We start from the raw sequence: 27,337 nt of genomic DNA, 5'->3' as shown, positions 1-27,337 counted from the left end.
TTTTAAGCAGAAACAGAACCTCAAATGGAAAGTGAGTAAGATTACAGCACCATAACCTAGATGATTGCAAAAGGGGAAACTGTTCAGACTAGAACCTGTCTGGAGATAAACTCTCCCAAAGGTTAAGTGCATGCAATAAATATCTCCACCCCTGCTATTGGTTCAGACTCCTCTTAGCTGTGAATGGGCCAATCTAGAAAACTCAAGGACCCATAATTCTCCTCCCATTTGCAGACCAGTTTTACACCCTGTGGCTCCAGGGGATGACTTTCAACTCACACCAGCCTGAATGAGAGCGATTCGGGGCATCATTTGCAGTGGGACCGTACTTTTTATAGCCCACCGAGCCTCTGCGGGTAACGGTTCTTTTAAGGTAGACACCGTGCTAACATTAGCGCTAAATGAGCAGTGTGGTTATACTACCAGCCTTTAATTGCTATAAGTGTAACAAACCGGTTCGATTTGTCATTCAGCTGTTGTCGACAGGAAACCACTAACAGCAGTCAACTGACAGAGCCAAGAAGAATTAGGGTTTCTCTTTCTACGTGCTCTAAGGATTAAAACTTATCAAGACGAGCTTATGTTCTTAAGTACGCACTCTGCAAGGGATTTTTTAACTCTGGCGGACAACTAGGATCGAGAAGGATATGATTTAATCTGAACATAGGACTCTCCAGGTAAGTGCAAATGATTTTCCAGCAACTTTGCTTCATTTTTGCTGCCTTTTTATTCCCTGGACCTCCACTGTGTACATCCCCTTAGAGCATTTAAAGATTTGGCCCATCTCTGGTTATTGTCTATGGCCTGGCGGTAATTAAGCCCTTAAAAATTTGGAGTGGGTTATTCAAGGGAACGGGCTGCCACAGACTGGGGTAGGGTGCATCTCCTTCTTTCTTTCTGGCGGTGTCTCAGTGCTGAAATCGTGTCTCTTTCTGAGGTGGGACTGGTGCTCTAAGTCAGACGTTGACCCGGCAGGTTGTCTCTTGGGCACAGATCAATCTCTTTACCTTAAAAAAAACAAAAAAAAAAGTAGATGAAAGCCCTTTAAATAGCAAGGGGTGAATGAGCTTTTTCCAGCTGAATTCCTTGGAGATGAGAGAGAATCTAAGGGAAGGTGGAAGTTTGGACGCTCAGGCTCCAACTCAGCAACTCTTGCTGATTTGAACCCATGGATGCTATGTACAGTGCAGAGAAGGACTGAGACTTTAATTCCCCTTCTGCCAAGAGGCACATTTGGGGCTGAGGATCTTTGTTTTCTTTTGCCCCACAGACGGGTTGGATGGTCTACTTGGAGGTAAGATTTTGTTTTCACCAGCTCCTCCGTTGAAGCTGGTAAAACCAGTCTCAGGTTAATGTTGGTTGTGGACAAAGCTTCTGGCAAATTGGAGATCTCCAGTGGAGTTATAGGAAGGATGGACTTACTGCTTCTCCCCCTGGTCACTTCTCGTCCCCAGATGTGCAGAGTCCACACTAAGTCCGTAACTTTCATTCTTGATTAAAATTTAGGCCAGACTCAAAATTCCACAGCGCTCTAACTTGGACCCTGGATATCTCAGAAGCCACCTTGTTTGCTGTATCACTTCTGGGAGGGAAGGGCAGCTGCAGTGTTGTGGGGTATTTGCATCTCGGACCTCCTCAGTTGTTTTCTCGGGGCTTTGTGGCCAGCACTGCCTGGCAAGACAATGCTCTTCAAGGTGCTTCAGTTACCCTACTTGTGAAATGGGGGCATTTCTTGCCTTTCTTGCAGGGCTGCTGTGATATTTAATTGATTATGGATCTTTAGAAGTGCAAAATCAGGACAAGGTGCACACACTGTCAGCAGCAATGGTTCCTGCTCTGTACAGAGCACGCACACGTGGTCCCTTCTCTGGTACGTGCTGGAAAAGAGAAGGTAGATTGAAATTAAGAAGAAAAAAGGACAGCTGCAGGGCAGCAAAGGCACTCTCATTAATATGCTCCATTAGTCATTCTGTCAAGGTTTAAGTAATTTTCATCAGAAGATTTGAGGGCTGCAGAGCTTGTGATTTCTTGCCCACATTTTGCTTTTTCTCCCAGACCTCCTGAAGCATTATCATTACACTGATGCACAAAAATCTGTGAAAAAATCTTCTGGCCCATTCTTATTTTGTTCTGCTAAAATAGAGCTATTGCTGCACCTTAAGGGTTGCGAAGTCAAAGGCTGAATTTTCTGATGGAGGAGGAAAGATCCAAGACATATTTAAGTGAAAATTTTGCAAAGGTGCTACTGATCTCTACAGCTACCTGAAAGGAGGTTGTAGCGAGGTAGGGGTCCATCTCTTCTCCCCAGTAACAAGTGATAGGACAAGAGGAAACGGCCTCAAGCTGCGCCGGGGGGGGTTAGGTTGGATATTACGAAAAATTTCTTCACCGAAAGGTCTGTCAGGCACTGGCATAGGCTGCCCGGGGAAGTGGTTGAGTCCCCATCCCTGGAGGTATTTAAAAGACGTGTAGATGTGGTGCTGAGGGACATGGTTTAGTGGTGGACTTGGCAGTGCTGGGTTAATGGTTGGACTTGATGATCTTAAAGGTCTTTTCCAACCTTAACGATTCTATGATTCTGTCTTTCTTTATCTGCTTTTCTAATAACTTTCCATGTTCTGCTTAATCAGCATGGGGTGTTCTGGCATGCATTTATACCCTGGGCTCTCAGCTGAGATGCTGCGCTCCCCAGCCCCTGTTAAATAAGCCCATGATATCCCAGGCTGAGCATCCCACTTCTTCACAATTTGGACTGTGCGTCCATTTCAGACAAGGGTATCAGCTCTTTTATTTTTGCTTTGTGTCTTTCCTCTTGACTGACCTTTCAGCCTTTAATTCTCAGTGGCACCTGTATGGGCATATCAGAATCCAAAAAGGTCTTGAGGCTGTATTTAGGTGCAGACAAGGCTTTTTGTCATCTCAGTCAGGTGTGGAAACAGGTCACCATGGATTTCACGAGGGTCATGGCACTGTGTTGAGCAGAGTAGGAGCACTTGGGCACACTATTACTCCATTATTATTTGTCTTTCTTCCTTCCCCTCGTTCTTTCCATTCTCACTATGTTAAAAAGGGAGTTTCCTCACTGCTCTTCCGCAGTTGACAAGACTCTGGAGGCAACCAAGCGTTGACTCCATGTGGGTGAGCTCCCCTGTAGTTAATCATTTCTTGCAGGCCCACAGGGTTCAATCACAGGCAAGAATTTAGCAAGATACCTGGGGCTAAATCCTGCTGGAGCCCTCGGCAGCCCCAAAATTTCCATTCACGGCTTCATTTTATGTGGTGCAAGTCAGCTTTCTCGTTAGGTCAGCACCACATTGCAAGATTAGAAGTAGCTGAGGGGATTAAAAAAGGATGCAATTCCCCCTTGGCAGAGGTTTTGGCAACAGATTACAGCCTCAGGGTCCTGCTACTCATTGTGGAAGAAGTGGCTGCACTGCTGGACATCACTGTGAAACTCAAAAGCAAGTACACCCCTGTACAAAACAGGATATACAGGGTCACGGTTATTGCTTAAAAATAAACATTAAGGCGCACCATACGCAATACAAACGTAAACCGGACCTCCAGTATGTCATCCTGGACAAGCCATGTGCTTCTTACAGGTCAGCCTGTTTTCCATATCAGGGTTAAATCCACGTGAATTCATTTCATTGGCCAGTCAAAAATATCCCCCCAAAAAAACAAAACTCAAACCACAGCAGCTCCTTGTGTTGAAATAAAAAATAGGTTTCTAATTATAATTTTCTTCCAAGAAAATGTTGCAACTGAGCGGGAGAACAATGTTTCTGCGGTTTTACAGAGCAGTTTTTCTTTTGTTAATGTTGGTCAGTTTTAATTTGGAAAACATTGTGGGCTTGCCTATTCAAACTTCCAAACCCAAATAAATGCCCAAAGGAGAGGGATACAGTTGAGGAAAGGTGTGGAAAGTGTGATCAATGAGGAATTTTTGCAAGAAGGAATGTTGCTTCATTTGCTGGAGCCACTGCGAAGAAGGAAGGAATAAACTTCTTGTCCACCATGGGCAGGGCAAGCAGTTGTAGGTGAAGGAAACTAGCGCTAATCATTAGGAAGTCATTTTAAGGCCATGGGAGTTGAAGGGCTGGGATAGACTGATGGGGAGCAGCGGGAATTTCCATCATTGAAAGCTTTGAAGCACAAGTTAGGTAGTCTCTCAGATGCAATGTAGGTCCACCAGATTAACGACCTTCTAGGGGCCAGCCCTACATTTCTGCCATCCTGCAAAATATATGTGACTTCCGAAGTGAAATGTGCTTTTCAAAATCTCTCTCCTGCATTTCTGCCTCTTTATTTATTTATGTATTTATGAAATTATTCTCCCAATTTGACCAAATCTGTCTGATCATTTCTACTTCTCTGGAAACCATGAAATGTGTTACTGATCAAAAAGCAGTGTGCAGGACCCCTTGGGTGCTGTGTGTCAGGCATGTAGGAGACAGAGCAGAAATAGAAAACACATGGTTTACAAATTAATCCTTTGCTACCTAATGAGGGGAGAAGGGTGAAAAATTATTCGGTTGTCCAGGATGTCTGTTCTGCCTTACTGATGGTTGAATATGCAACAGTTTTGGTGGACGAAGTTTGGTTGCAAAAACTCTTTGTGCTGTTTGCTTAAGGATCCTTATGGCCAAGAGGCAAAAGAGGCAATTGGCCCTGCGCCCAGGTCCCCGGGGTCCCAATTTACTACATTATGGTGTATCCTCGTGCACAGAAGGTCATAGCCTCCCCTTTTCTCAGAACTCTGTGGTTCCCTGGGTTATGGTTGCTAGTGGCAAAGGACTGTCAGGTCACACGAGGTGTCCTCATAAGAAGGTACCCCTCTTCTCCATGAAACCCTGGGGTGGGAAAGAAAAACCTTGACAAAATGCCGTGGGCAGATGAGCTGCAGGGCTTCTTTCAGCCCAGCCGGTTGTCTGCCCAACACCCAAGCCACGACGGCATCCACGATTATGTGAATAGCTGCTAATGATGAATGGCTTGGAACCATGAAAATTTGGGGCAGAACATCTCAAAATATGTGTATGGGAGGATGATGCTTGAGACGTGGGCTTTGAAGAGAGGTTAAATTTGATCTATGGAAAAATCAAGGCATCACCCGCAATACATGGTGGAAGGAGGGAGAATTAAGGTCATACTAAGCAAATGGAGAAATTGATATAAAAGCTTTAACTTGACTTTTATCTCATATGTTTTTCCCGGCTCTCTCTTACGTATTTGGCCTTCACCATTTTAGAAGCACAGGAAGAAAACCGCAGCAGCTTGAGACATTAATATAGCAAACTTGCATGGGGAGTTTTTCTTTTTTCAGTGAAAGATGCCAATATACATGGCGTTTTTGTGACAGAACGTTTTCAAGGGTGGCGATTTCCTGTAGAATGCTTTTTTTCCTGGAAATTTTGGTGGAAAATTGGGAAAAAACGTTCTGTGTAAAAGTCACTGGGTCGGCTACCAACGAATAACAACCGTGCACAGAAGGGAATCGTGAATGTGGGACTCTGTACAAGAGAGGTCGTAGCCAGGTGGGAGGAAATCCTGGATGTTTAAATGCAGTACTGCATGGACATCAGCCTGTCCTGCTGATGCTAGTGAGAGTATGGACACTGGCAAAGCAAGAAACTTGAGGAAACAAGATTTCTTCTGGCTCTGATGCAATAGAAGATCAAAGACGAGGTAGTCTGGGAGTGGATCAGCACCATCACTTCTGTACCGTAAATAATGACTTCTGCACTAGACCTGGCTGCAAGGTTTGGCCTTGTTCTGCCACGTTTCTGTCTCCTTTGAGCACCATAGGGAAGTTTGAATATTGTTTTAATTCTGAAAGTCAAGCTCATCTTCTAATTTTCAATAAGGGATTACAAAATGTTGGATTTTTTTTCCTTTACTAGCATTAAAAGGGAAATATTATTGCGGCAGGGTCTTGGCTGCTGCAAGTAGCCAAGAATAGGCATGGTGTGAGCAGTGTAGAGGCAGCCTGGCAGGGAGGATTGGTGTGGGTAGGAGAGAAGAATCAGCACAATCATGCCCAGCATGGGCATACTCTTGGGAGCAAGGACCACAGGCTCCTCCAGCAAGGTTTTGTGAGAGCCGATCCTGCCTCAGGGCAGAGGGCTGTGCTAGATGCTTCTCCAGTGGCTATTTTCTGCAAGCGGTTGTACTGATTCTGGGCAGTGGAAATTCACACTTCTGTGAGGTCACCAGAAAAATGTCTGTTGTAAAATGTTTGCATTTCTCCTCATTAGTTCTCTTGTTTATATGTGAGAAGAAGAAAAAGAAAAAAAGTCACTTTCTTCCTCCAAAAAGGCTTTTCCTAACTGGGGCCAGACAAAATCTCTTTGTGGTCCCTACTAGCAGAATATCTCCCAGTTACGATCAGCCAAAGCCACTGCTGCATTTTTATCCCAGTGCCTTGAGATAGCCCTGCAATGCCCACAGGATTCAACAATAAATTACAATAGCGAAACAAGAGGGAGCCCATCACCGCCCTGGGCTCGGGATGGTCTGGTAGCTGAGACTACACAAGGTGCCTGTGTCTGAGTGTCATCCCAAACATGGTGACGTGTTTAGGATAATAAATCAGGGGAAAAGGGACAGCCTGTCTCTTGGAAAGCAGAGACCCAACAGCCAGACAGTGCAACCTGAGCAATCAGGCTAGACTTTCCTAAACACAGTCCAGGAGCTAGCATGGGATGGGGACTACAAGGGGGTTGGATGCAGCCACCTAATTTTTAAGGGTGGGAGAACAAGCCCCGATATTGCCTATTTTACTAGTCGAGATGCTGCCTCAGAGAGCTCCGAAAGTCTAAGTGCTCAAAATGGCGGCTGGTGGCTTGGTTATAATGCGTCAGCATCTTCCAGGAACAACAGTACATTGCACTAAATAAACTTTTAATCTGCTAGAGGAATGGAAACAGAGAGGTTCAGATGGTAAATTAGGCTACTTGTTCCTAACAGGGAAGAAAAACATGGCCAGACCATGAAAACAACATCTGGAGGGAATGAGCTGCCCAGTTTTCACAGCAGCAGTATAGGGAAGCAGCCCTGGGAGCCAGCTGGAAGAGGAGAGGTGCCTTCATCCCACTTGGTGGTTTCGGATCAAAGCCGGAGTCACCTCTGCAGCAGACACCTTAACAGGAACACTTTTGGTTCTGAGCAAACTGGATAAAATGCAGTGGGAGTGGGCGCTGCTGCAGAAGGGCCACTGGTGTAGGTGTCTGGCTGTGGGGTCATCCTGGTGGGCTGTGGGTCATCTGGAGGGAGGCTGCCACATTTTCTGGTCCCTTTCCACATCCTGTGGAGTGGTGGGTCCTAGAGGTCTTATGGGCAAGCCTAAGAGCCCATGGGGATTTACCGCATAGGCTGGACCTCTGATCTCCATGCATGTCTTATAGGGAACCATAAAAGATAGTAGAGGCAAGCCAACCTTGGGTTTGCATGCTCGTGTAGAGGCCTGCAAAGATACTGGAGAACATCTGGGGACTGATGTATGAAAACAGGGTGGAAACAACTGCCAGACAGACCCTACTCGGCTGGGTGAGATTACAGCCTGCACTTTCAGGTCAGGGAAGCAGGGCCAGATACAGTTCATCTGGAGTGACCGGGGAGCTGCATATAAGAGACTTTCTCTCTTTTTAGTGCCCTTTTTCACATGCTTTCTCAGTGGTCTCCCTCCAGCTGCTTTCAAAGGACATCCCTGGGCTGTCACTTCATGATTTCTGAGTAAGCAAATTGCAGAAGAGCACTTGCTGCCTGGGCTTCTTGATTCCAGGTCTCATCTCATGGCCATGAGATGGCCAGCCTGGAGGAAACAGAGGAGGCCTAAGGATGAAGGGATGTGCCCCAGCTGACATGCAGGGGCACAGCCAGGGTATCTTAGATACCAAAAAACCTCCCGGGGATGCAATAGGCAGACCACATCATATCTAATCCTTTTTTTATTTTTACTTCTTACTTCTGAGCTGCTCGAGCCGTGACCATCACTGGAAGGATCTTTGCAGCAGCCCGGCTGCAGCTGCTGGGTTTCCCCACTGTCAGCATCGGGAGTGTGTCTCAAATCAAAAGCAGGCTTGTGTCTGGAGCTGTCGCACTATCGCCCTGTTTCCCAAGATGACTTGGCAGCCACTAGCTTATTTCTAAGCCTTTGCTGCACCTCATGGTAGCTCCTCCTTCCTACCCCAGCAGTGGATGACAAGCAACTTTCTAAAAAAGCAACTTCCCTTTTCATAGGAATAGGAACTGAAGCTTGCTTAGCAAAGAGAGGTCAGGTACCTCAGATGCGCTCTCCACCAAAGGATGAGCCCCTGCCCTAAAGCCCAAAGCACTCCAGCTAACCCTGAAGCTGTCCTCTCCTTCCCCAGCCCCAACCCGACCACCTCCATCTCTCTCCCCTGCCCTTAGCTGGAGGAAAACTGAGCAGGCAAAATGCAAGCCAGCAAGGGAGACGTTTGATGAATCTGCAAGGGCTTCCTTATTTCTGTATCTCCTTGGTATGCAAACGGCAGGCCTGACTTTGCAGCACACCTGGCCGAGGGGTGATGGGGTGGGTGTCTGTCCTGGTTGTCTTCAGAGCACGCTGTGCTGACCTTCTAGGGTAAGGGGCATGGTGTGACCCCCGAGCAATCGCAGACCCCTGCTTGTGGCCCAGACAGCCTTGCAGCCCTCTACGGGGTTTTCTTCCTTTGTCAGGAGCACAGAGCAGTTGCAGAGCTAAGGCTGATTTCCATGCCATGTGTCTGGTGGGGGTTTACTGGGGAGGGCACTTCACAGCCCCATGAGCAGTGCTGGGGCATCAGGCATGTGCATCCTGGAGCAACTGCTCCCATCTCGCACAGCATCGTGTCCTCAGTCAGTCTCATCTTGTCCTTGGGTCTTACGGCTGCTAAAGGTCCTTCGCCTTGACCTCAGCTTAGATCTGCTCTGTGAAGCCTTTCCTCCTATAAACAACATCACCAGCGTGTGAGCGACCTTTAGGTTGTGCATCACACTCTGCGGCTGTTGGCTTGTGTTTGTCCTTCTCAGTGAGAGCAGCTGAAATGCAAACTACATGACGTCATTCCAGCCTTGAGGTGGCTGAGACCAAGAGTCCCTTCCCTCCTGCTGCCCCACATAATGCAAAAATGACGTCATGCCATTACCCACAGAGGTTTACATAGTGTTTTTTTGGGGGCCTCATTACTGCAACAGCTTAAACAAATACATTGAAAATGCCCCGGAGAAGCCAGCTCTTTATGCACCCTACGGGAAGCCTCTGTCTGTAGAAACAAATCTCGCTTCTTATACAACATTTAGTTCCTAAGACAGAGGCGTTTCAGTCTCCCTATCGAACATGCTGAGGCAGAACGAGAAAGTCACTTCCTCAGAGTCACCCACAAGTCCCTGTCCAGGTCTTCATTCGTTAGACCATGCTGCCTCCTCAGCGCTATGGTTGAGTAGGTTCATAGAGGGTTGGGGTTCACTGGAACAAGATAGATGCGTTTCATCTGAAAAGGGTCTTTTTTTAATCACAGAAAGGAAAGATCATTGCAAAGCCAGTTTGTTCAGCTGTTTCCTAAAATTTGGTGGTTTGCATAGTGGAAACACAACCCATTCACAGTCATTGTAGCTGTTTTTAATGACAGCTGCTAATAGCCTGTGGGTTTTGCTGGGTTTTGTGTCTGGATTCTCTTTGGGTTTCTCGCCTTCCTCATTGCTATTTTCATTGGCCAGGTTGTATGGGAAGTGCAACTCCCACCCCCTCCCAGGTGATCATTTTTATATTCAAAATAGAGCAAGGAATCCTTGGGGGGAAGGAAAGAGTCAGTTCTGACACAAAGACCTGATTAAAAAAAGAAAGCCCATTAAAAGCATTTGCAAAATCAGGCTGCTCCTGCAATCTGGGGGTGTAGCATTCAAAGCAGTCCGTCCCATGGATGGTGTGGATGCCGTGGGACCCAGAGGTCTCTAACAGAGAAATTCTGCAAGGGCCCTCAGCCCCATGGAGCATCTGTCATGGGTCGGAGCAGTGGTTCGTCCGTCCTCGGATCGTGTCTCCAGGAGCAGCTGCGTAGGAAGCAGGCAAGTAGGGAACTTCCCACTCCCATCCCCATTCCCTTGAGGGTGGGAAGAAGCCCAGCAGGTTTTTCTCTGTCCTCTTCCTCTCTCCCATTCCTCCTTCACATGATGCCCTCCCTGCCCTGTTTCACTTCCCCAAGATCTGGGGTAGAGGGATGATGGGGGCACTACGCAGCGACTGCTAAGATCCAGACCCGAGGGATGGTTTGCAGGGATGCTGTTCCCTTGATTTACTGCAAAAGGAGAGGAGGACGAGTAAATGCCAGGGCTTGGGGGAGAAGAGAGTGTATATGTGTGGGGGAAGCTGTCTGGAGCTGGACACAGCTGTGATAAGTAGGGGAAGGGCTTTACATCCAGTAGCTATTTCTGATATGTCTTTCCAAATGGTTGGAGGTGTTCAGGTGGGGAACTGGAGTTGTACATCTTTCTCTACAGCCCTTTGCCTCATCTGAGGATGGTGGGAGGGAGCATCGTTCCCTCTGAGATCTGACCCAAGGAGGGGGTCTTTGACAGCATCGAATGCCTGAGCACCAGCCTGCTACCAGCTTCATTGCTCCTCCCGGGACATGGCTAGCAGGTCCCAACAAATGCTGTCCCCTTGCTAGGAAAAGGCAACCGCTGGGATGCAAGGCCTCCAGGAAGGGCCTTTCTCAGGGCAGAAATGTGCATGACCACATGTAGAGGTGCGAAGGGACATCCCATCCATCTCCTCATGTCCCCAGGGCTGTGCCCCAGGACCTCCCCACATCCACATCCCTACAGACCACCGTGATGAGCCCACAAAGCACTGTAAAACAGAGCATCATGCACTTTGGCCACGTGAGCATGGACTGCGCCCACTTCCATGGGACTTAGACTTCAGTTAGGGGTGGCCTTCAGAGATGATTTCTCCCTGCTGTGCTCCAACTTGCCTATAGCCCATCCACAAGTCTGGCCCACACACACTTTGGGCACCAGATAGATTTGGGTTGAAAGTTGGGTTGAAATTCCAGCCACTACAGAAATTGCCATTGACCAATGCAGTTTTGTAATAAGACCTTTCACACCTGAAGAACCCCAGAGATGCTCCAGGTACCGAAAGAGCTGTGCCTGCTTCTCCTGGCCCCATCCTCCTCCTTCCCCCCTCCAGTGCATCCCACCTCCCTGTGCTGCAGGACCTCAGGTCTTGCAGAGCCATTCCCAGCTGACATCCCATTAGACATCCCCATTCCCTCCCCATCCCTGAGGAAAGCATGTCTGTCCTCCTGCTCTTCCCCTCTCTGGGACCCCGAGCCCTGGCTCTGCTTCCTGGCCCACAGCCTCTTGCAGCTCAGCCAAGCATCTGCCAGGTTCCAGCAGGGCGCAATGCTCAATGTAAGCAGGCATTTTTCCTCCAGACAGATGTTATGATTAGCAAACGACCACTCTGGCAACAGGCGGCTGTTTTCTGCTTCTGGAGAGAGCAAGAAGCTTTTATTATCTCCCCCCCGCCGTCAAGAAATTTTTTGCATCTGCTTAAACTCAGGGTCCTGGAAATCTGCGCGCTCCCACCCCCCAGCCTCACACACAGCCTTCTCCGACAGGGTGTCCCAGCTCTTCAGAAAGGCCTGAAACAGCCAGATTTTCTGCTTGGTTCATTTGCTTGGGCCAGGTTCACCTGCAAAGCATGGCTTAAGAAAGACGGTAGATTCAGGGCAGATTTATGTTGCAATGGAAATGTCAAGCTGGCCAGGATTTGATTGTAGCAAGAGATCCCAAAATAAGCCAGTGGTCTCCAATTTCATTTCTGCAATGCATATGCTTCACCGAGGGGTAAATCACAGGAGCACAGAGCTCCTGGATTTGTCCTCCAGCTGTCCTGGGCTGGTAGGGGACAGACATTGCCGAGCCCAGTTTGGCCACACTGACTGTGCTTGAGACTGGGGCCTGAAGCAGCGCAGCACCAACATTAGCACCTCACCAGCATTAGCTGGAGAGTCTGGCTGCTCCTGGGGGTTGCCCTTCATGTTCCCTCAAAGACATTTTACACAGGCCAGAGCGTTTGAAAGAGGCCTCAATGCAAAAACAAATACAACTTGGTATATTTATCCAACAAGGACCAGGACTGGATGAGATCTGAACATTGCCAGTAGGATATTCCCGGTTCTCCAGCAAGGATGCAACATGCAAGCCAGACATCTGCAGCAAAAACCATGATGCTTCTTTCTCCAGGTCCTCACGGGGACTTTCCACATTGCTGTAATTCCTCCTCACACAGCCTGGTCCTACTGAGCAGCAGCTTTTGGCTATGAAAATCCCCCTGATGTTAGCTGCAGACCCAGCACTGTGTGTATCATCAGCGAAGACTCGCTGCCCTCCCACTTGCAGTGAGGGGTCTTCAGCACGGCTTTGGCCACTGTGTCCTCAAGGACGGTGGCCGTAGCCTCCACCTTCTGTCTCTGAGAAAGACCTTCTGCGTGGTCAGTACTTTTTATAGCACAGCACGTTTTTTTGTAACTGTCTTCTAACCACCTCTTAGCAACAAAGCCACTAATTATTTAAAAAAAAAAAAAAAAAGAAAAAAAGAACTTGATCAAAACCCGGCAAAAGTAGAAAACAGTCACAGCAGAAAAACACTTCGGTAGCAAATATTCATTCTTATTTAAGTAGCTGATCTCACCAAGATCTTCAGTAATTCTCTGGCTTTGTGTCTTGGAAAGCAATCCAAGGGTGCCAGGTTGAGAAATGTATTGAAGAGCTATTTTATTGAGGAAAGACAATTTAATGCATCTGGGATGTGCCTAGAACTAGGGGAATTTTTTTTTCTGCTGAACTTTTTTGCTCCTCACTGATGCAGAAATGAAAATCTGGAATAATTAAATTATTGTATGCAAAATGAGTTGCTTTCAGCAATACTTTATGGTAGGGGGAGGACACACAAAGAGAAATTCAGCATTTAAAACCCTTCATAATTGTCTATATTTGCATTTTCAAAATAATTTTTTAGGGCTTTTAATGCCATTTCCTTTTAAAATGTGTTTTCTTAAAAAAGACATTCTGAAGTTTTAAAATGAAGTGAAATATCTAATCTTGGTAAACTACAAAAACACTTTGTTGGACCCACCCTAGAATCTGAACGGAAAGGGGGGTCATTTTGTGATTTCGCTGGGCTTGGGGTTTTTTTGGAGCTGCCCTCACAGTGAAACACTATTGGCTTGTTCAGGTCTAACCTATTTTTCCATGGCACAGTTTCATGGGGGTGAGGCAAATCATGAGCTGAGACTTCTGTTTTTCTGCTAGATTCTGTCTTGTTTTTTTCCCCGTGCCCACCCATGCAATCCCAAGGCCATTTGTCTGTGTCATCCACATCCCTGTTGCAGAAGACATTGCTGCATTCACATCAGAATCAACTTCTGAGCTCTCTTGCTCTGGCAGCGGAAACCAGCCAACCGCAGTAGATGGTGTGCCCATGGTGCAGGGCTGCTTACGGTAAAGATGGGATGAGTAATAAGTCCACGCTTGCAGCGTCTGGCTTAGCCCAGGTACCTCCATCCTACCTTCTGATCTGCTGCAACAAAAGGAGTAAGTGCATCCAGCAGGTTCAATTCGACACTGTCCTGTTTGCTTTAGCCCACCCTGGGCACTCAAAACAGACCAAACACAGGTGCGAGGCAGGTCTCCAAACCCTGCAGTTAGCAAAGAAAGACTTGCGCCCATCTCTACTGGACCTTGGTCCCCCTGGAGTTCCAGGTTCAGCTTGACGGGTTGTTCCTGTAGGGTATGTTCATAGAATCATAGAATCATAGATTAGTTTGGGTTGGAAGGGACCTTTAAAGGTCACCTAGTCCAACCCCCCTGCAATGAGCAGGGACATCTTCAACTGGATCATGTTGCTCAGAGCCCCGTCCAACCTGACCTTGAATGTTCTCTGATCCTCTTTGAAGATGGGGGAGCGATAGGACATTTAGTCACATCCTCTCCTCTTTACCACGAAGATGTCATCCAAATGCCAGCAAAAACACTGCTGGAGCAGGGCCTTGTGGTGAAATCTTCAGAAGACCTCCCCTCGGTCTGTTGTCACGGGAACATCTGTACCTGCATACAGCTCTTGGTAGCCAAAATGTCACCTCAACTTCCCCTCTGAAGGTTACTAAAATTACCTTCTATTGCCGTACAACACAGGACACACGGCATGTTTTAGAGGTCCTATACAAGCATCCAGTGTTCCTGTGACCTGCGTGTCTGTCCCGCACGCGTTCAGAGCTGGATGCTACACAGAGCTCATCGTCCTGGTGTCTATTGACTTCTTCAGCAAAGGCTTGCTTGACTCTCCCAGGAAGACTTCTGCGTCAAATATTTTTACTCAAAACTTATCAGCAGCTACGCTGGACTATTTTTTGCTAAAACTTTTCAAGCATACAGAAAAATTTTGCGTTGCCTTAAACACTTTTTGTTCCATTTTGATTTCTGGTTGCTTTAAAAAGAACTTGTTTTATAAATCTTACTTTTTTTAACTTGAGTACAGTCAAGGAAACAAGTTTCCCCACTTTCAGTAATTAAATATAAACAAATATTTTTAGATGTGAATAACTGTAAATTCACAAAAGGAAATTTTTGTGCTTTTCTAAGTTACTGTTTTCTCCCCAGTGCTCTCTTCCACTGGGGAAAAAAAAAAAAAGCTGGGAGAACTACTATCCGTTACTTTCCTCAAATTTGTTTTTTTTGTGAAGCTAATTTTAAAAAACATTAATCAGAAGCAGAAACACTGCGGAACAATGTGCGTTCAACTTAGCCACCTTTTGTTGGAAAAAAAAGGATTATATTTTAAAAAAGGAAAACTCCACCAGCTGTGAGCTGGGAGCTCACCAGTAGCTCTCCGCATCTGACATTTGTCTGCAGTGTTATTTTGGGATTTTATATAGCACCTGCTGGCATGAAGGATGGTCGCATTGGCTGCCAAAGGTTGCAGAGGCAACCTGGAGAACATGACTGGTGGATATCATAGGGACTGTGAATACTCAGAGCTGTGCTAATGTCTTTTGTGCATGGGTGGGAGCAAGTGACCTTTGTGAGAGACTTTTCCCCGGTTCCATTTCCCACCCATGCTGGGACATGCTGTTCACTTCTCTGTGCAGCTTTGCACGGATGTGTCTTCGACACATGCGTGCAGGCAGAAAGCTCAGCTTGTGCAAGCACGCAGAGAGGTGCTTCCAGTCTCAGCGCGGTGCAGAAAGGGGTTGCAACGTCCCCCTGGACACAGGAGCACCGTGGGGAGATGCACGGGTTAAAGCACGGTCCCCACTCCCCTAAAACCCTGTCAGAGGAGTTGGGATGGCCACAAGCCCCTGATGGGACTTGCGGAGGTTGACCTTCTGCCATGCCCTTTCCCATTGTGTCCCACCAGTGCCATCACTGAGAGCAACTCGAAATCCCAAAACGTGCATCCACCATCCTGCAGATGGTCCACCAGTCCTCTTGTAAGATCATCCTGGTGACATGACTGACAGTCAAAGCATATTGCCAACTCGTGCTATATCTCACATCCCCTAACTCTGTTGAAAAGATGACAATTGCCATGTCTGTATCTCCCATTTGGGAGCAGAGTATATCAAAGACCCTGAGATGCTCCAGGGAGGTAGTAACAAGGACCATAGATAGATGTCCAACATATAGGTAGACCCTGTGCCTTTCATGGTTGGTAATAAGTGGTACCTAAAACTTGTCTATCATCCAGCCTTGACTTAAAATGATACCTTGTAGTTCCCTGGATGAAAAGGGAACTCCAGCTACTCCCACTTACTATCCTGGCAAATAACACCATTCAAAATCAGAAATCCCGGCACAAAGTTATCTTCCACCAATTTGCAAGTGGAAGAGCGGGAAAAGCTCACTTAATAAATCATGTGCCATTGCATGACAACCAGATCTTCTAAACCTTCGTTACAACCTGAGGGGAGGCTGCCAAATTAAAATGAACTTGCTGCAGGAAATGCTGTGGCTGATTCAGCGGGTGAAACTTCCCCTCCAACTGTGTTGTCAGTGGCTGGATCATTGCTGAGACCTGGGTACAGATGGATGGGCCATCTGTAAACTCAGGTCAAAGAAAAGCTCAGAGAGGTTTGGATGCTGAAAAATGTTTGACTGGGGGGAAAAATGTGTATTGGGCTATCCTGAAATATTTCACCAGTTCCTCCCATTTTGCTCACTTTATTAGTGAAAATAAAAATGAGGCAGGAGGCAGAAGACATTTAAAAAAAATAACACCTTAAAATATTGGGATGGCTCTGTTAAGAAACCTCATTTCAGAGTTCCAGTTTTTGAAATATTATATATGTGCTAGAAAGCAAAAAAAAAGTTACTTTTACTGGAATACTTCTTTCCCACAAGTCTGGTTTGCTGGAAGCTTTTTTGAACACATCTGTTGGAGTCTGACATCATGACACAGGGCCAGACTGATATTTGGAGGAACTGTCTAACCACATTGGTCCCTGGGCCTCCAGTCCCTGATCCTCCACGTTCATTGCAGTCCTTGAGGTATTTTGGCGAGAACAGGAACCAACATGTCTTTCCTCAGCTACAAGTATTTGGGGGTTTGGTGGTTTTGGTTTTTTTTTTTGACCTGTAACCTACACTTTTCAATGCTCTTGGTTCAAAGCAGGGGCTGGGGCAGGTTTTCGTGCTGGATGGTGTAGATAACTCATATATCCTTGGCAACAGCACTTCAGTAATGCTGACTTCAGCTGCTCCCTACTTTTTCAGGGGGCTGAGCAGGCTGAGTTTGCCATGGTTTGGCTATCTTGGCTACCCAGATCCAGTATTATTCTAGAAGTATTGAGCTGTAATTACGTTTCTTGGCTGCAAGTTAAACCAACCTTCAAGCACAAGTGTGGAAACCCTAGTGTGAATGAGAGGATAGCCCATGGCAAGGGTTTGATTCATCTGTGTCTAGTGCTCCTCAAGGTGTCCAGAGTGTCTGAGACACGTATATGCGGCTGAGAAACATAATCCACGATGTATGGGAGACCCACACCTTGTGAGACCGCAGGGCACATGAAAAGGTACTAGGGCACTGCAGATAGACAACTGAGTCAAGCCCTAGGCCCACGCTTTACAGGCAGGATGGACGCAAGCTACGCTATATTTGACTCCCTAAGCTTCTTGCAGTCCTCCAAAGTGTCCCATCAGGACCCACGCCTTCATGGACAAGCTGAGTGTGTGTCTGTGCTGCTTAAGCACAAGGAAGGGTGGGACTGTGCAGATAGCTACCACATCTGTGTGCTGCTCTTGCTGCATGGGAGGGACATGACCTACAGAAGGCACTGAGCAGCATGGGTAGGGCTTGGTCTTAGTCCAAGGACTATGTGACACTCTTGAAGCCCTGGTTCATCTGAACAGCTCAGCACAGTGATATTCCCCAGGATCTCCAGCATCCCCTCTTCAACCCTCCAGCAGTGCAAGCATGCGGCATCACCCAGCTCTGGAGCAAATCTGCTCAATGCCAGCTGGGGATCTCTGCATTGGAGAGGGGGCATATCCAAAGCAGTCATTTGTGCTCATTTTTTTCTCATGACTTATAGTGTCTGTCTGAGCCTCACCTGCAAAGTGTGAAGCACCAGAGTTGTGTGGGAACAGAAACTATGGGGTTCACAAGCTCCAAGGTAGTAGGAGGACTGTAGACGGAATGATTTTAGACTCTTCTCTCCACTGTCCCATTGCCCTGCATTCTCATATTCTCCAACTTGTTCTTCATGAATGAGAAGACTGTTTTGTCCCTCAGCACCTGCCCCTTTTCCCAAGAGCAGTCTCATTAAAAAGTTGTTTCTGGTCTTCCCTCCAGGATGGGGTTGCTCGGGAGCAAAAATCAGCTGATGTCCAATGAGAAACACACTTCTGGAAGCAACCCAAAACACAGGGGTAAACCTCCTCCTGCCCCACCTAAGGTAAGCATGCAGTTTTATGTCCTTTTGGGGTCCTCCACGGATCAGTTAATGTCTGGAATGATGCGTGTGCCAGCAGGAACTTGAGTACCTCTGTTTCCTAAAATTGAGTCACCAATTGGGAAATGTTGTTCAAAGGGCAGAAAACAAATGTTTATGCCCGGCTTCCCCCCATGAGATTCTTAATATGGGGTGAACTGTTCAACCAATGCTTTCTTGCTCTAGGTTTTTTCTCTGTCAAAAAGGATGCCATTTTCTCTTTGGGGATTTGTTATGGCTGTGAATTGTCTGAGTGGGCTAGGGATGGTGGTGCTGTGAAAAGCTATGTCGTGTTGAGCCTGGCACAATTATTTGCATGGGCTGGACTGGAGAGCAGAGCAGGGACCAGAGAGAGAAGGTGCAAGAGGCCACTGCCTGTGTGCTCTGCATCAGTTGGACACAAGTCCTCCGAGCCAATCCCCATATCTCTTAGGCAAGGCTGCTGCCCTCAGCACTCTGCAACCCAAGCTGATGTTGCTGACTTGCAAACGGCACAAAGATGGGTCAGATTCAGGCTAAGATTCAAAGCTGCAAACCGCAATGGAAACTTTACCATCAGGGAGGACAACAGGCTCACTAAAGAGGGTCTACAACTAATATCTGTGTTGGGGTGTGTCGTGGTTTAACCCCAGCCAGCAACTAAACACCACACAGCCGCTCGCTCACTCCCCCCACCCCAGTAGGATGGGGGAGAGAATTTGAAGGGTGAAAGTCAGAAAACTCGTGGGTGGAGATAAGAACAGTTTAATAATTGAAATAAAATGAAATAGAATAGTAGTAATAATAATAATATAATAATACAACAATAATATACAAAGCAAGTGATACACTTGCTCACCACCCACCGACCGATGCCCAGCCCATCCCCAAGCAGCGATCACTGCCCCCCGGCCACCTTCCCCCAGTTTCTATACTGGGAATGACATCATACGGTATGGAATAGCCCTTTGGCCAGTCCGGGTCAGCTGTCCTGGCTGTGCCCCCTCCCAGCTTCTTGTGCACCAGGCAGAGCATGGGAAGCTGAAAAGTCCTTGACCAGTGTGAGCACTACTTAGCAACAACTAAAACATCAATGTGTTATCAACATTATTCTCATCCTAAATCCAAAACAAAGCACTATACCAGCTACTAGGAAGAAAAATCAACTCCATCCCAGCTGAAACCAGGACAAGTGGGCTGAGAATCAGGAATGCTGAGCATCTGCTGCTCCCTTTGAATTCATATGGCCTCTGCTCTGATCAGTAAGACACTGGGTCAGGATTTAGGACACTTCAGATGACAAACTCCTTGTTTAAACTTTGGAAATTACTTTGTCTCTCTGTCTGTTGCTGTACAGGACATGAAGTTATTTTCTCATTTCTTGTGCTTGTCAGCACTGCATCCAGCAGCCAGCACAAGAGAAACTCTAGGTGCAACTGTCATGTGAAAGCCATCTCATGTCTTGAGCTCTGAGAGCGGGGAGGAATTGCCTATCATTGCTTTTGATGACAGGTGGAGAAGTTTCTTGCTCCTTTAGTTTCATTTCTGTGTTCTCCCATTCTTATGAAGTCCAGTTTTCACGACAGCAAATGTCAGATCGACCAAGAGGATGTTCTTTTCCTAAATTTCGTTCTCTCCAGCTCACTGGAGAGGAGCTACTATCAGTGTAAATACAGTATCACCAATCACCTTCTGACACTCACTTTTTTTGCCTCGGGCACTAAGCTCTCACATGTCAGGGGAAGTCCGTATTTCTTTCAGTTAATTTAGAAAGGGCAGTGGGTGAGCATCTCTCCCACCCCACACTGCTGCTAAGTAGGAGTCAAAGGGTTGTGCGGACAGAAAGCACTAGATGTTTTTAATTCAGCGTCTGTAGTTCACTCCTTTTGCACGTGTATAAAAATACCGGGCAGTGGTCAAACACCCACTTTAATCACTAGGTACTGTACCTTGGACCGATCACAGGCGTTTGAAGTTGTGTAGTGGCCAACAGAGTCCACCTGGCCATTTCCATAGTATTAAATTCTTGGCCCACAAAACAAGGTGGTTGCATCCCAGCTGCAGATTAGGAGTGGTCTATGGTCAATTGGTGACTCTCAGGGTCTGGACCAAACCAAAGCAGGGACCACGTCAACTTTTTAAAAGTGTGCCTAGATGAGTTGGAGTACCTTGCTGCTGTTTAATTTGCTAATATAGTCACTGCCTCCATTTTTTTAACATATCCCTGAGCAAAGGATATTCCATGATCCTTGGGACAATTATGACAGAGAGTATCCCAGGTTTTCTGCTTCAAATAATATTGCAATTCTCATTTCTCAATGGGACCATTCATGTCTCATCCCTCATTGATCCGAAATCTGGCATCAGTGAACAAGAGTTAGATAGACCAGGGTCTAAACGAGTGGGTAGCAGATTTATGCTTTTATTCAGAAGGGAGTCAAGGATTATTCAAGCTGACTGCCAAGTCAGCTATGAACACATCATGGCAAAATGTGCTAAAGCCATCATGACACATACGGAGCTGTTGACTGACTACAGTGGACTCCAGATCAGACTCCCACTCATCTGTGAAGCTGAGAGGTCTTCCTGCAAACACAGCAAAATAGTTAATGTCTTCTTTTTTCTTTTTATTTCTACCAAAGGGCAGACAATTTATCAACACCCCTCATCTAAATCAAGCCTCTGTACAAGGTAAGATTCTTAGCTCAATTGCTGTTTCTTCACCTTCCCATGGGGTTTTGCAATGCGGTGGTCCCCTAACAGCAGGTCTTGAGAACAAGCCGTCATGTTGCAGGCGTGCGGTTTCTGTATCTTTAGCATTGCTGGGTGGGGAGTTTATCAGTGTGTTTTGGAAGACTCAGTTTACATCACTAACTGTTTGTAGCTGCCAGTTTCCCCTGTTCATCAAAGAAATTAAGAGGGAGAAGCACTCCTTCTTCATTGCTTGAGCAAAGTGAGATCTGAGACATCAACTGCATGAGATTTCTGTCTGCAGCATGACAACTTGTGGATGTTATATCCAGCCAGCTGAAAATTTCAGAGGAAATAGCAAGCATCAGAGAGCCCGAGAGACTACAAAGAGAATGAGAAGAAAGAAAAGAGTGTAAAATAAGGCTGAACAGAGCCCCTGCTTGGAGGCTGTTTGCTGGCTTCATCCACCTCTGCAATTATCTGCGGGTTGATGGTAGATGATTACCTTTTAGCAGGAAGCTCTCTGCTACCTCTGCCCAGCCTCCAACAGCAACTTGTACATATTTCTGTCAAAGAAGTTTTGCAGATTAAGGACAGAGAGAGAGAGAATTAGAAGAGGGAAAAGAACAGAGGAAGCTTGGAAGAAAGCAGTTAGCAACACACAGGAGTTCCTCACATGGGCAAAAGTGTAGGATTAGGGGAGACAGGGCATGAGGGAAGGAAAAAGTGGGGTGACAAATAAATAGGACGAGTGGAACAGCAGACCTAGGTCTTATGGATGATGATAGAGTGTCTCTGCCATGGGGCAGACAGAGAAACTCCTGCAACATCAAAATGTTCTTCAAAATTGACATTCATTATGAAGATCAAATTTGTGGGAGTTGTAGCTCTTTAACCATGTGAATCGGGGTGCGTTTCTGTGAAAGTACCATTTTTCCGGAAACCATGCTTTCTTTTGCAAAATTTTTTCATGGCACATTTCTAAGTGGCCGTGCTCTCCTACCTCCACAACCAAGCAGATGTTGCCAGTTTTTCACAGGGTTTTTATCAACCTTCTCACTCTGGAGAGAAGCACAACAGAAGCTATCTTCAGGGAGGCGGCTTTTACTTCTGCTTCATGCCAGAAGGCAGAAGTGGGAAGATGCTAAAAAATGCATTAAGTACCATGTTAGCCATTTTCAGCTCTCAAAAATATTTTGGTTTGTTAGGTTCAGTTCCAGTTTTAGAGGAATACTCACACTGACAGTCTGGGGAACTTCTTATTTTTCTCTACTGGTGCCTGAGTTTCCAGAAATGATGCTATGTCTGACTCTGTCCTGTGTGGCAAAATGGGCTGACAGAAACCATACAAGATATTTGAGATATCTGAGAGATTCTCGTGAAAGAAGGAATTGATAGAGGAAGCACAAAATACAGACAATTCAATCATATAAAAAAATGAAAGAGCTGAATTATATCCTGTGGGAGCACTTCAAGTTCAATCAGGCAAAATTATTGACTATGGAAGTGTGGCATGTAATGTAAAATCAAACTCTTTTTGCTTCAGGGTTGGTTTTGTTTTTTTTTTGCATTCCTTGCATTTTGATTTCTTTTTTTTTCTGATCTCAGTGTTGTATGTGTCTTACAGTTTCCAGCTTTCACATTGCTGCCTCAGAAATTATTTATTTATTTTTTTGTTGTTAACAAAAGCCTAATTTCTCCTGACATTATTTAGCTTAATTGAAGTAACACAGAGGCAGGCAAGGAGTATATACCTCTGGATCTGACTGCGGTGTTGGCAGCATCGCCAATCCACTTTTCACTTGGGGTGGGTTCTTCTGTCATGGGAGTCTCTCATTTGTTTTGCCATAGTTCCCTAATGACTTGTGATGTCTTTAAGGATGGCTCTATATCTCTATAGGGCCAAAACTTACCTTTAACTCTGCACCTTTAATGCTCCCGGCACAGCAAAGTTTTGGCCCGTGATGGTGGTTCCCAAACACAACAGCTCCGTTACCACAGCTGCTGCTATTCGCTTGCATGGGATAGATAAGACATAGCAGATAGGTAGAAAACCCCTGCCCTTGGCCTGCCAGCTGCTCACAGCTGGATTTAAGTACCACAGGTGGAGAGAGCTGCTTGTTTCTGGTGTTTGTCCCCAGACATTATAACAACCTGCAACTGCACAGAGAATCGGTCTCTCTGCGAGGCCGTTTCTTCTGATTGAGGAACTGCAACTTCTTACAGCTCTTTTCACTTGCTTTTGGCTAACCATAGTATGAATAGGACTGATTTTCAGGGGTGAGAGCTAAGCATGCTCTGGAAATTGAGGTCTTTTGAGGTATCTCAAGATTAGCATCAAAGCCCTTAGTCATTTTTATTGTTGCTCCCTCAATATGGATTTGAGTTTGAAAGGCAGGCTGTCAGAAACATGCTTTTGAGCTTAATTGGAAATAGGAGAGGTTATTTCTACCGAAAAGGATGACTTTTCAATGAGAAATTAAAACTTCTCATAAAAAATGGGCATTGTCGATCAAAAGTAAGAAGGGGAAGGGAGATTAGAGGGAATTGCCCAAAGTGTTCAGATTTCCTAATAAAAAAGTTATGACTTTGGATCTGATATGATTCTATGGGGAAAGCAGAAGTTATCTGCAAAAACATTCACTGTGTCAAAACACAAGGCAGAGAGGTATTTGCCAGAAAGCACACTCACAGTGCAAGCCTGGATGTCCCAGGAGACATCTCCCATGCTGTTACACCTGGGCCTACTGACCGGCCGGGAGATGCAACAGTCCCAGCCCACAGCCTTCTGCATCTCTACCAATGGGATCTAATGGTGTTCCTTTTGCTGACAGCAGCAGCTGTGTCTTTTGAAGGCATGCTTTTCTAGCACACCTTTACCTTGGTAAACCAGCCTATGCCATGCCAAAACAGAAAGCTGGACCCATTTTCAGCAGCAGTAACTCATAGTTCAGTGCACTCAGCCAGCCAACATGTGCTGCTACTTGTCATTTACCCCACGACCATCCTAGCATGGCTCTAAACCAATTCATGGTCCTCTGGGGGACCCTGGCACAGTCTCAGCCTGGCTCCATAGCCATGGGATGGTTGCAAATACCTTCCATTCATGACAGGGTAGCAGTGGGAAGACTGGTTGAATCATTTCTATTAAGCCATCAAACTGGCACTCAGCCTATGCAAACCAAGCTGGTATCTAACTTTCCTGACAGCAACTCTGAGCCAAGATGTATTTGGCTCACAATCAAAGTCTCTGGGCTGCTAGCATTATCTGCAAAGCAGTCACTCCTAGCAGCCCCGACGGCTTCTCTGCTGTAGAGTCACTCATGACCTAACTTGATCAAATAGGCCAAGAAAGTATTATCGATGCTGTTTCTCAGTGGAGTGACAGACTCAGAGACGGGAAGAGTCACTTTCATCATGAGACGGCAAGTCTTGCTGGCTTGAGCAGAGAGAGCTTTTCTTCTGGCGCACTTGAGTGTGCAGTGTGTCTCAACACCTATGTTGAGAAGGGGATAAGAGGTGATCATAATATTTTTGCAGCGTATAGAACCTTTTTGTCCTTGCTCTATTTGCTCTTTTTCTTTCTCCCTCTCTCCTTTTTGTTTTTTATTTCGTTTATTTGTACTTATGTCAGTTGCTTCAAGATCAAAACGACATTTTTCATTTTATTTTCTGGAATACACAGCCGCTCTGTGCTTGAAGATGTTTACACATTTACTTCTATTTTTCAAAGTAAAAGTGTGACCACTGCATTATTTTACTTTCAAGAGGAGCAGGGTGGTGCATGTGGATGAGCATGTTTGTTGCAGTAGGCTAGTGCCCAAAAAACCTTTCATGTCAGAGAAGCTGTGTGATAACAACTTTCTCAAGGAGGCAACAAGAGTTTGGGTGCATTGCTAATGCCAAACACTTTGAGATCGCTCAAGGGGAAGCCCCCAACTGTGCAAGCTATTTTAAGACTTCAAAGCATTCTCCCTTGTGACCGATCATCCTTTTCCCCATACGTAGGAGAGAGTGAGGCTCTGCTGAAACCTCTCATGGATCTCCAAGTTCCTCCTCACAAGCCTGAAGGGAACTGTGCAGGGCTTCGGTTTACAAAGCTACATTTCCTCCCACGTTGACCCTTTCTCCTTCCTCCTCTCCAATAAATCGCCAGCAGAGCAGCAGCCAGGCCTTGCACAGACACAAAACCCAAGTTGCCCCAGAGACATGTTATCTTGTGATGACAAAGGGCCAGTCTGGCTCTCTTGCTCGTGGCATTGTTTGAAAAGGTCATAGAGTCTTGACAGTCTGTTTTGAAAAATGCTAATAATAGGTTGTCCATCGCTCTCGGTGCATTAATTAGGCTGTGTACAAGCTAAAACCTTTCTGCATCAAATGGTCTCCTTTTCCTTTTTCTCTTTTTCTTTTTCTTTTTCTTTTTCTTTTTCTTTTTCTTTTTCTTTTTCTTTTTCTTTTTCTTTTTCTTTTTCTTTTTCTTTTTCTTTTTCTTTTTCTTTTTCTTTTTCTTTTCCTTTTCCTTTTCCTTTTCCTTTTCCTTTTTCTTTTTCTTTTCCTTTTTCTTTTTCTTTTTCTTTTTCTTTTTCTTTTTCTTTTTCTTTTTCTTTTTCTTTTTCTTTTTCTTTTTCTTTTTCTTTTTCTTTTCTTTTTCTTTTTCTTTTTCTTTTTCTTTTTCTTTTTCTTTTTCTTTTTCTTTTTCTCCTTCTTTTCCTTTTCCTTTTCCTTTTTCTTTTTCTTTTTCTTTTTCTTTTTCTTTTTCTTTTTCTTTTTCTTTTTCTTTTTCTTTTTCTTTTTCTTTTCTTTTTCTTTTTCTTTTTCTTTTTCTTTTTCTTTTTCTTTTTCTTTTTCTTTTTCTTTTTCTTTTTCTTTTTCTCCTTCTTTTTCTCCTTCTTTTTCTTCTTCTTTTTCTTTTTCTTTCCTCTTTCTCTTTTTCTTTCCTCTTTCTCTTTTTCTTTCCTCTTTCTCTTTTTCTTTTTTTCTTTTTCACCATTTTTTTTAACTTTGATTTTTGTGTTTGTGTGCATGTGCTGATGCTCTTTATAAAGTTTGATCTGCCCCAAAATAGCTGCTCATTTCTGCTTCAGTAGCTGCGAGGCTGCAAAGCACATGTGAACAGTTGCACAGCCTCTCTGAGAGCAGCCCCGGCACAAGCCGGGCATGCAAACATAGCGATTCAGCTTCAGCCCGCAGATATCTGCCCCAGCATGGGTTAGCAGCCTTGCAGCACACATACCAGGTGGCAGCTTTGTCACACACAGCATGGCTCGCATGCACCAGAGAGTGAAAGTTCATTTTGCCGTGCCAAAATTTAGGCTCAACGAACACAGCTGGAGTAAAAGCAACGTGCTAGGGTAGGGGATGGGGACTCAGACGTGCTCACAGCCTTGGTCCAGGTGTGTTGCAAGTGAAAAGGGAGACACAGAGCATCAGTTTTGTAGTTTAGAGCATCTAAAGTGCATCAGGGCCAGGGAGGGGGAAGATGATCCTGGAGCCTCCACCACTCCCCTGGGAATTTCAGCTGAGCAGAGCAGCCAGGTGCTGTAGAGGTGCTGGACTGAAAGCGGCAGTGTGACTTAAACATGGTGGTATATCTGCAAGGAACATTGCGTAAAAGAGATGGTAAGTTACAGGCTAAGTTGAGAGAATCTGGAAGGAGAGTTAAATCCTAGCAATGGGCTTGAATAACAGAAACTGAGATGACTTTATACCTTTTTCAATCAAGAAAGCCTCATCTTTTTGAGTCAAATCCCAGAGCCACCCTGTGAAATGTTGCTACAGCAGTTTTCATTTACCGCCATGTAAAACTGAGGCCAAACACTGACAGGTTATTTATGACCCTTCTTATTCCACACAAACCCTTTTTTCTTGTTGACACACTGGGTTTTGTGGATAGGGGGTCTGGAGTCCTTTAAAAACACATGCACACAAGAAACACTTTGGTGAATCAGCGTTAGTCCCCGAGCAGAGGTTGTGGTTGGCAGGAAAGCTGGGATGGTGGAAAGCTTGGCTTTTGGGGGACAGGGGAGGTGACAGACCCTGTGTTCGGGGGGGTGAAATGTCCAACCATACAGCCAGGTGTGCATCACCACCCTGGCAGAGAACAAGCTGGATTCAGTGGTGCTGCTTCTTCTTTCAGATAACTTTGTTGTAATTGCACTGTACGACTTTGCTGCCTCAAGTGACCGTGACCTGCAGCTGGTCAAGGGGGAGAAACTCCAAGTCCTCTCCAAGTAAGTGACCTGCTGCCAGAGGGAGGTTCCAAGATGAGCATGGTGAGGCTGGGAAAGGGGGAACCCTGTGGCCAGACACCAATTTACAGCTCACCAGAGCTGAGCCTGTGTCTTAGATTTGCTGCAGAGTGTGACTCTGGGTACTCCCTTCTCTCTGCAAGGTGGAGAAGGTGACATTTCCATGCTTTCCTTGGGCTACAAATACTTTGGAGTTGGTTAGTGTCCCTGCCTGAATACTGCTGGGCCCTTCTTCACTGCTGGTGTGCGTGGGCACAAAAGTAGCATAAATAACAACAATAACCTAGCTCATGTTTCATATTTTGTGCTGATCATGCTTTTGCAAAGGATGTGGGTTGGGTGTAGTCAGAGGAAAGGACAGAATCGAGCCAGAGGCATGTGTGGTTTCATTTCACCTTCTTCTCAAACTCATGAGAGAAG

The 27,337-nt window shown here is 45.8% G+C and overlaps 1 protein-coding gene across 1 annotated transcript in view; it reads left to right on the top strand.

Moving 5' to 3' along the window:
- Nucleotides 1–246: 246 nt before the first annotated feature.
- Nucleotides 247–27,337, top strand: part of BLK (BLK proto-oncogene, Src family tyrosine kinase) — a 46,095-nt gene continuing 19,004 nt past the window's right edge. Inside the window, exons 1-5 of the mRNA XM_009467364.2 lie at nucleotides 247–373; nucleotides 474–677; nucleotides 17,861–17,963; nucleotides 20,621–20,669; nucleotides 26,806–26,899. Of these exons, the coding sequence (XP_009465639.1) occupies nucleotides 17,862–17,963; nucleotides 20,621–20,669; nucleotides 26,806–26,899 (245 nt within the window). The 5' untranslated portion in view covers nucleotides 247–373; nucleotides 474–677; nucleotide 17,861. The remainder of the gene's footprint in view (nucleotides 374–473; nucleotides 678–17,860; nucleotides 17,964–20,620; nucleotides 20,670–26,805; nucleotides 26,900–27,337) is intronic.

Source organism: Nipponia nippon, unplaced genomic scaffold (genome assembly GCF_047370975.1).
Source record: "Nipponia nippon isolate SJK-2023a ecotype South Korea unplaced genomic scaffold, ASM4737097v1 scaffold_4, whole genome shotgun sequence".
NCBI lineage: Eukaryota > Metazoa > Chordata > Aves > Pelecaniformes > Threskiornithidae > Nipponia > Nipponia nippon.
The sequence above is the reverse complement of the archived record's forward strand: the minus strand, read 5'-3'. Positions and strand labels throughout refer to the sequence as shown.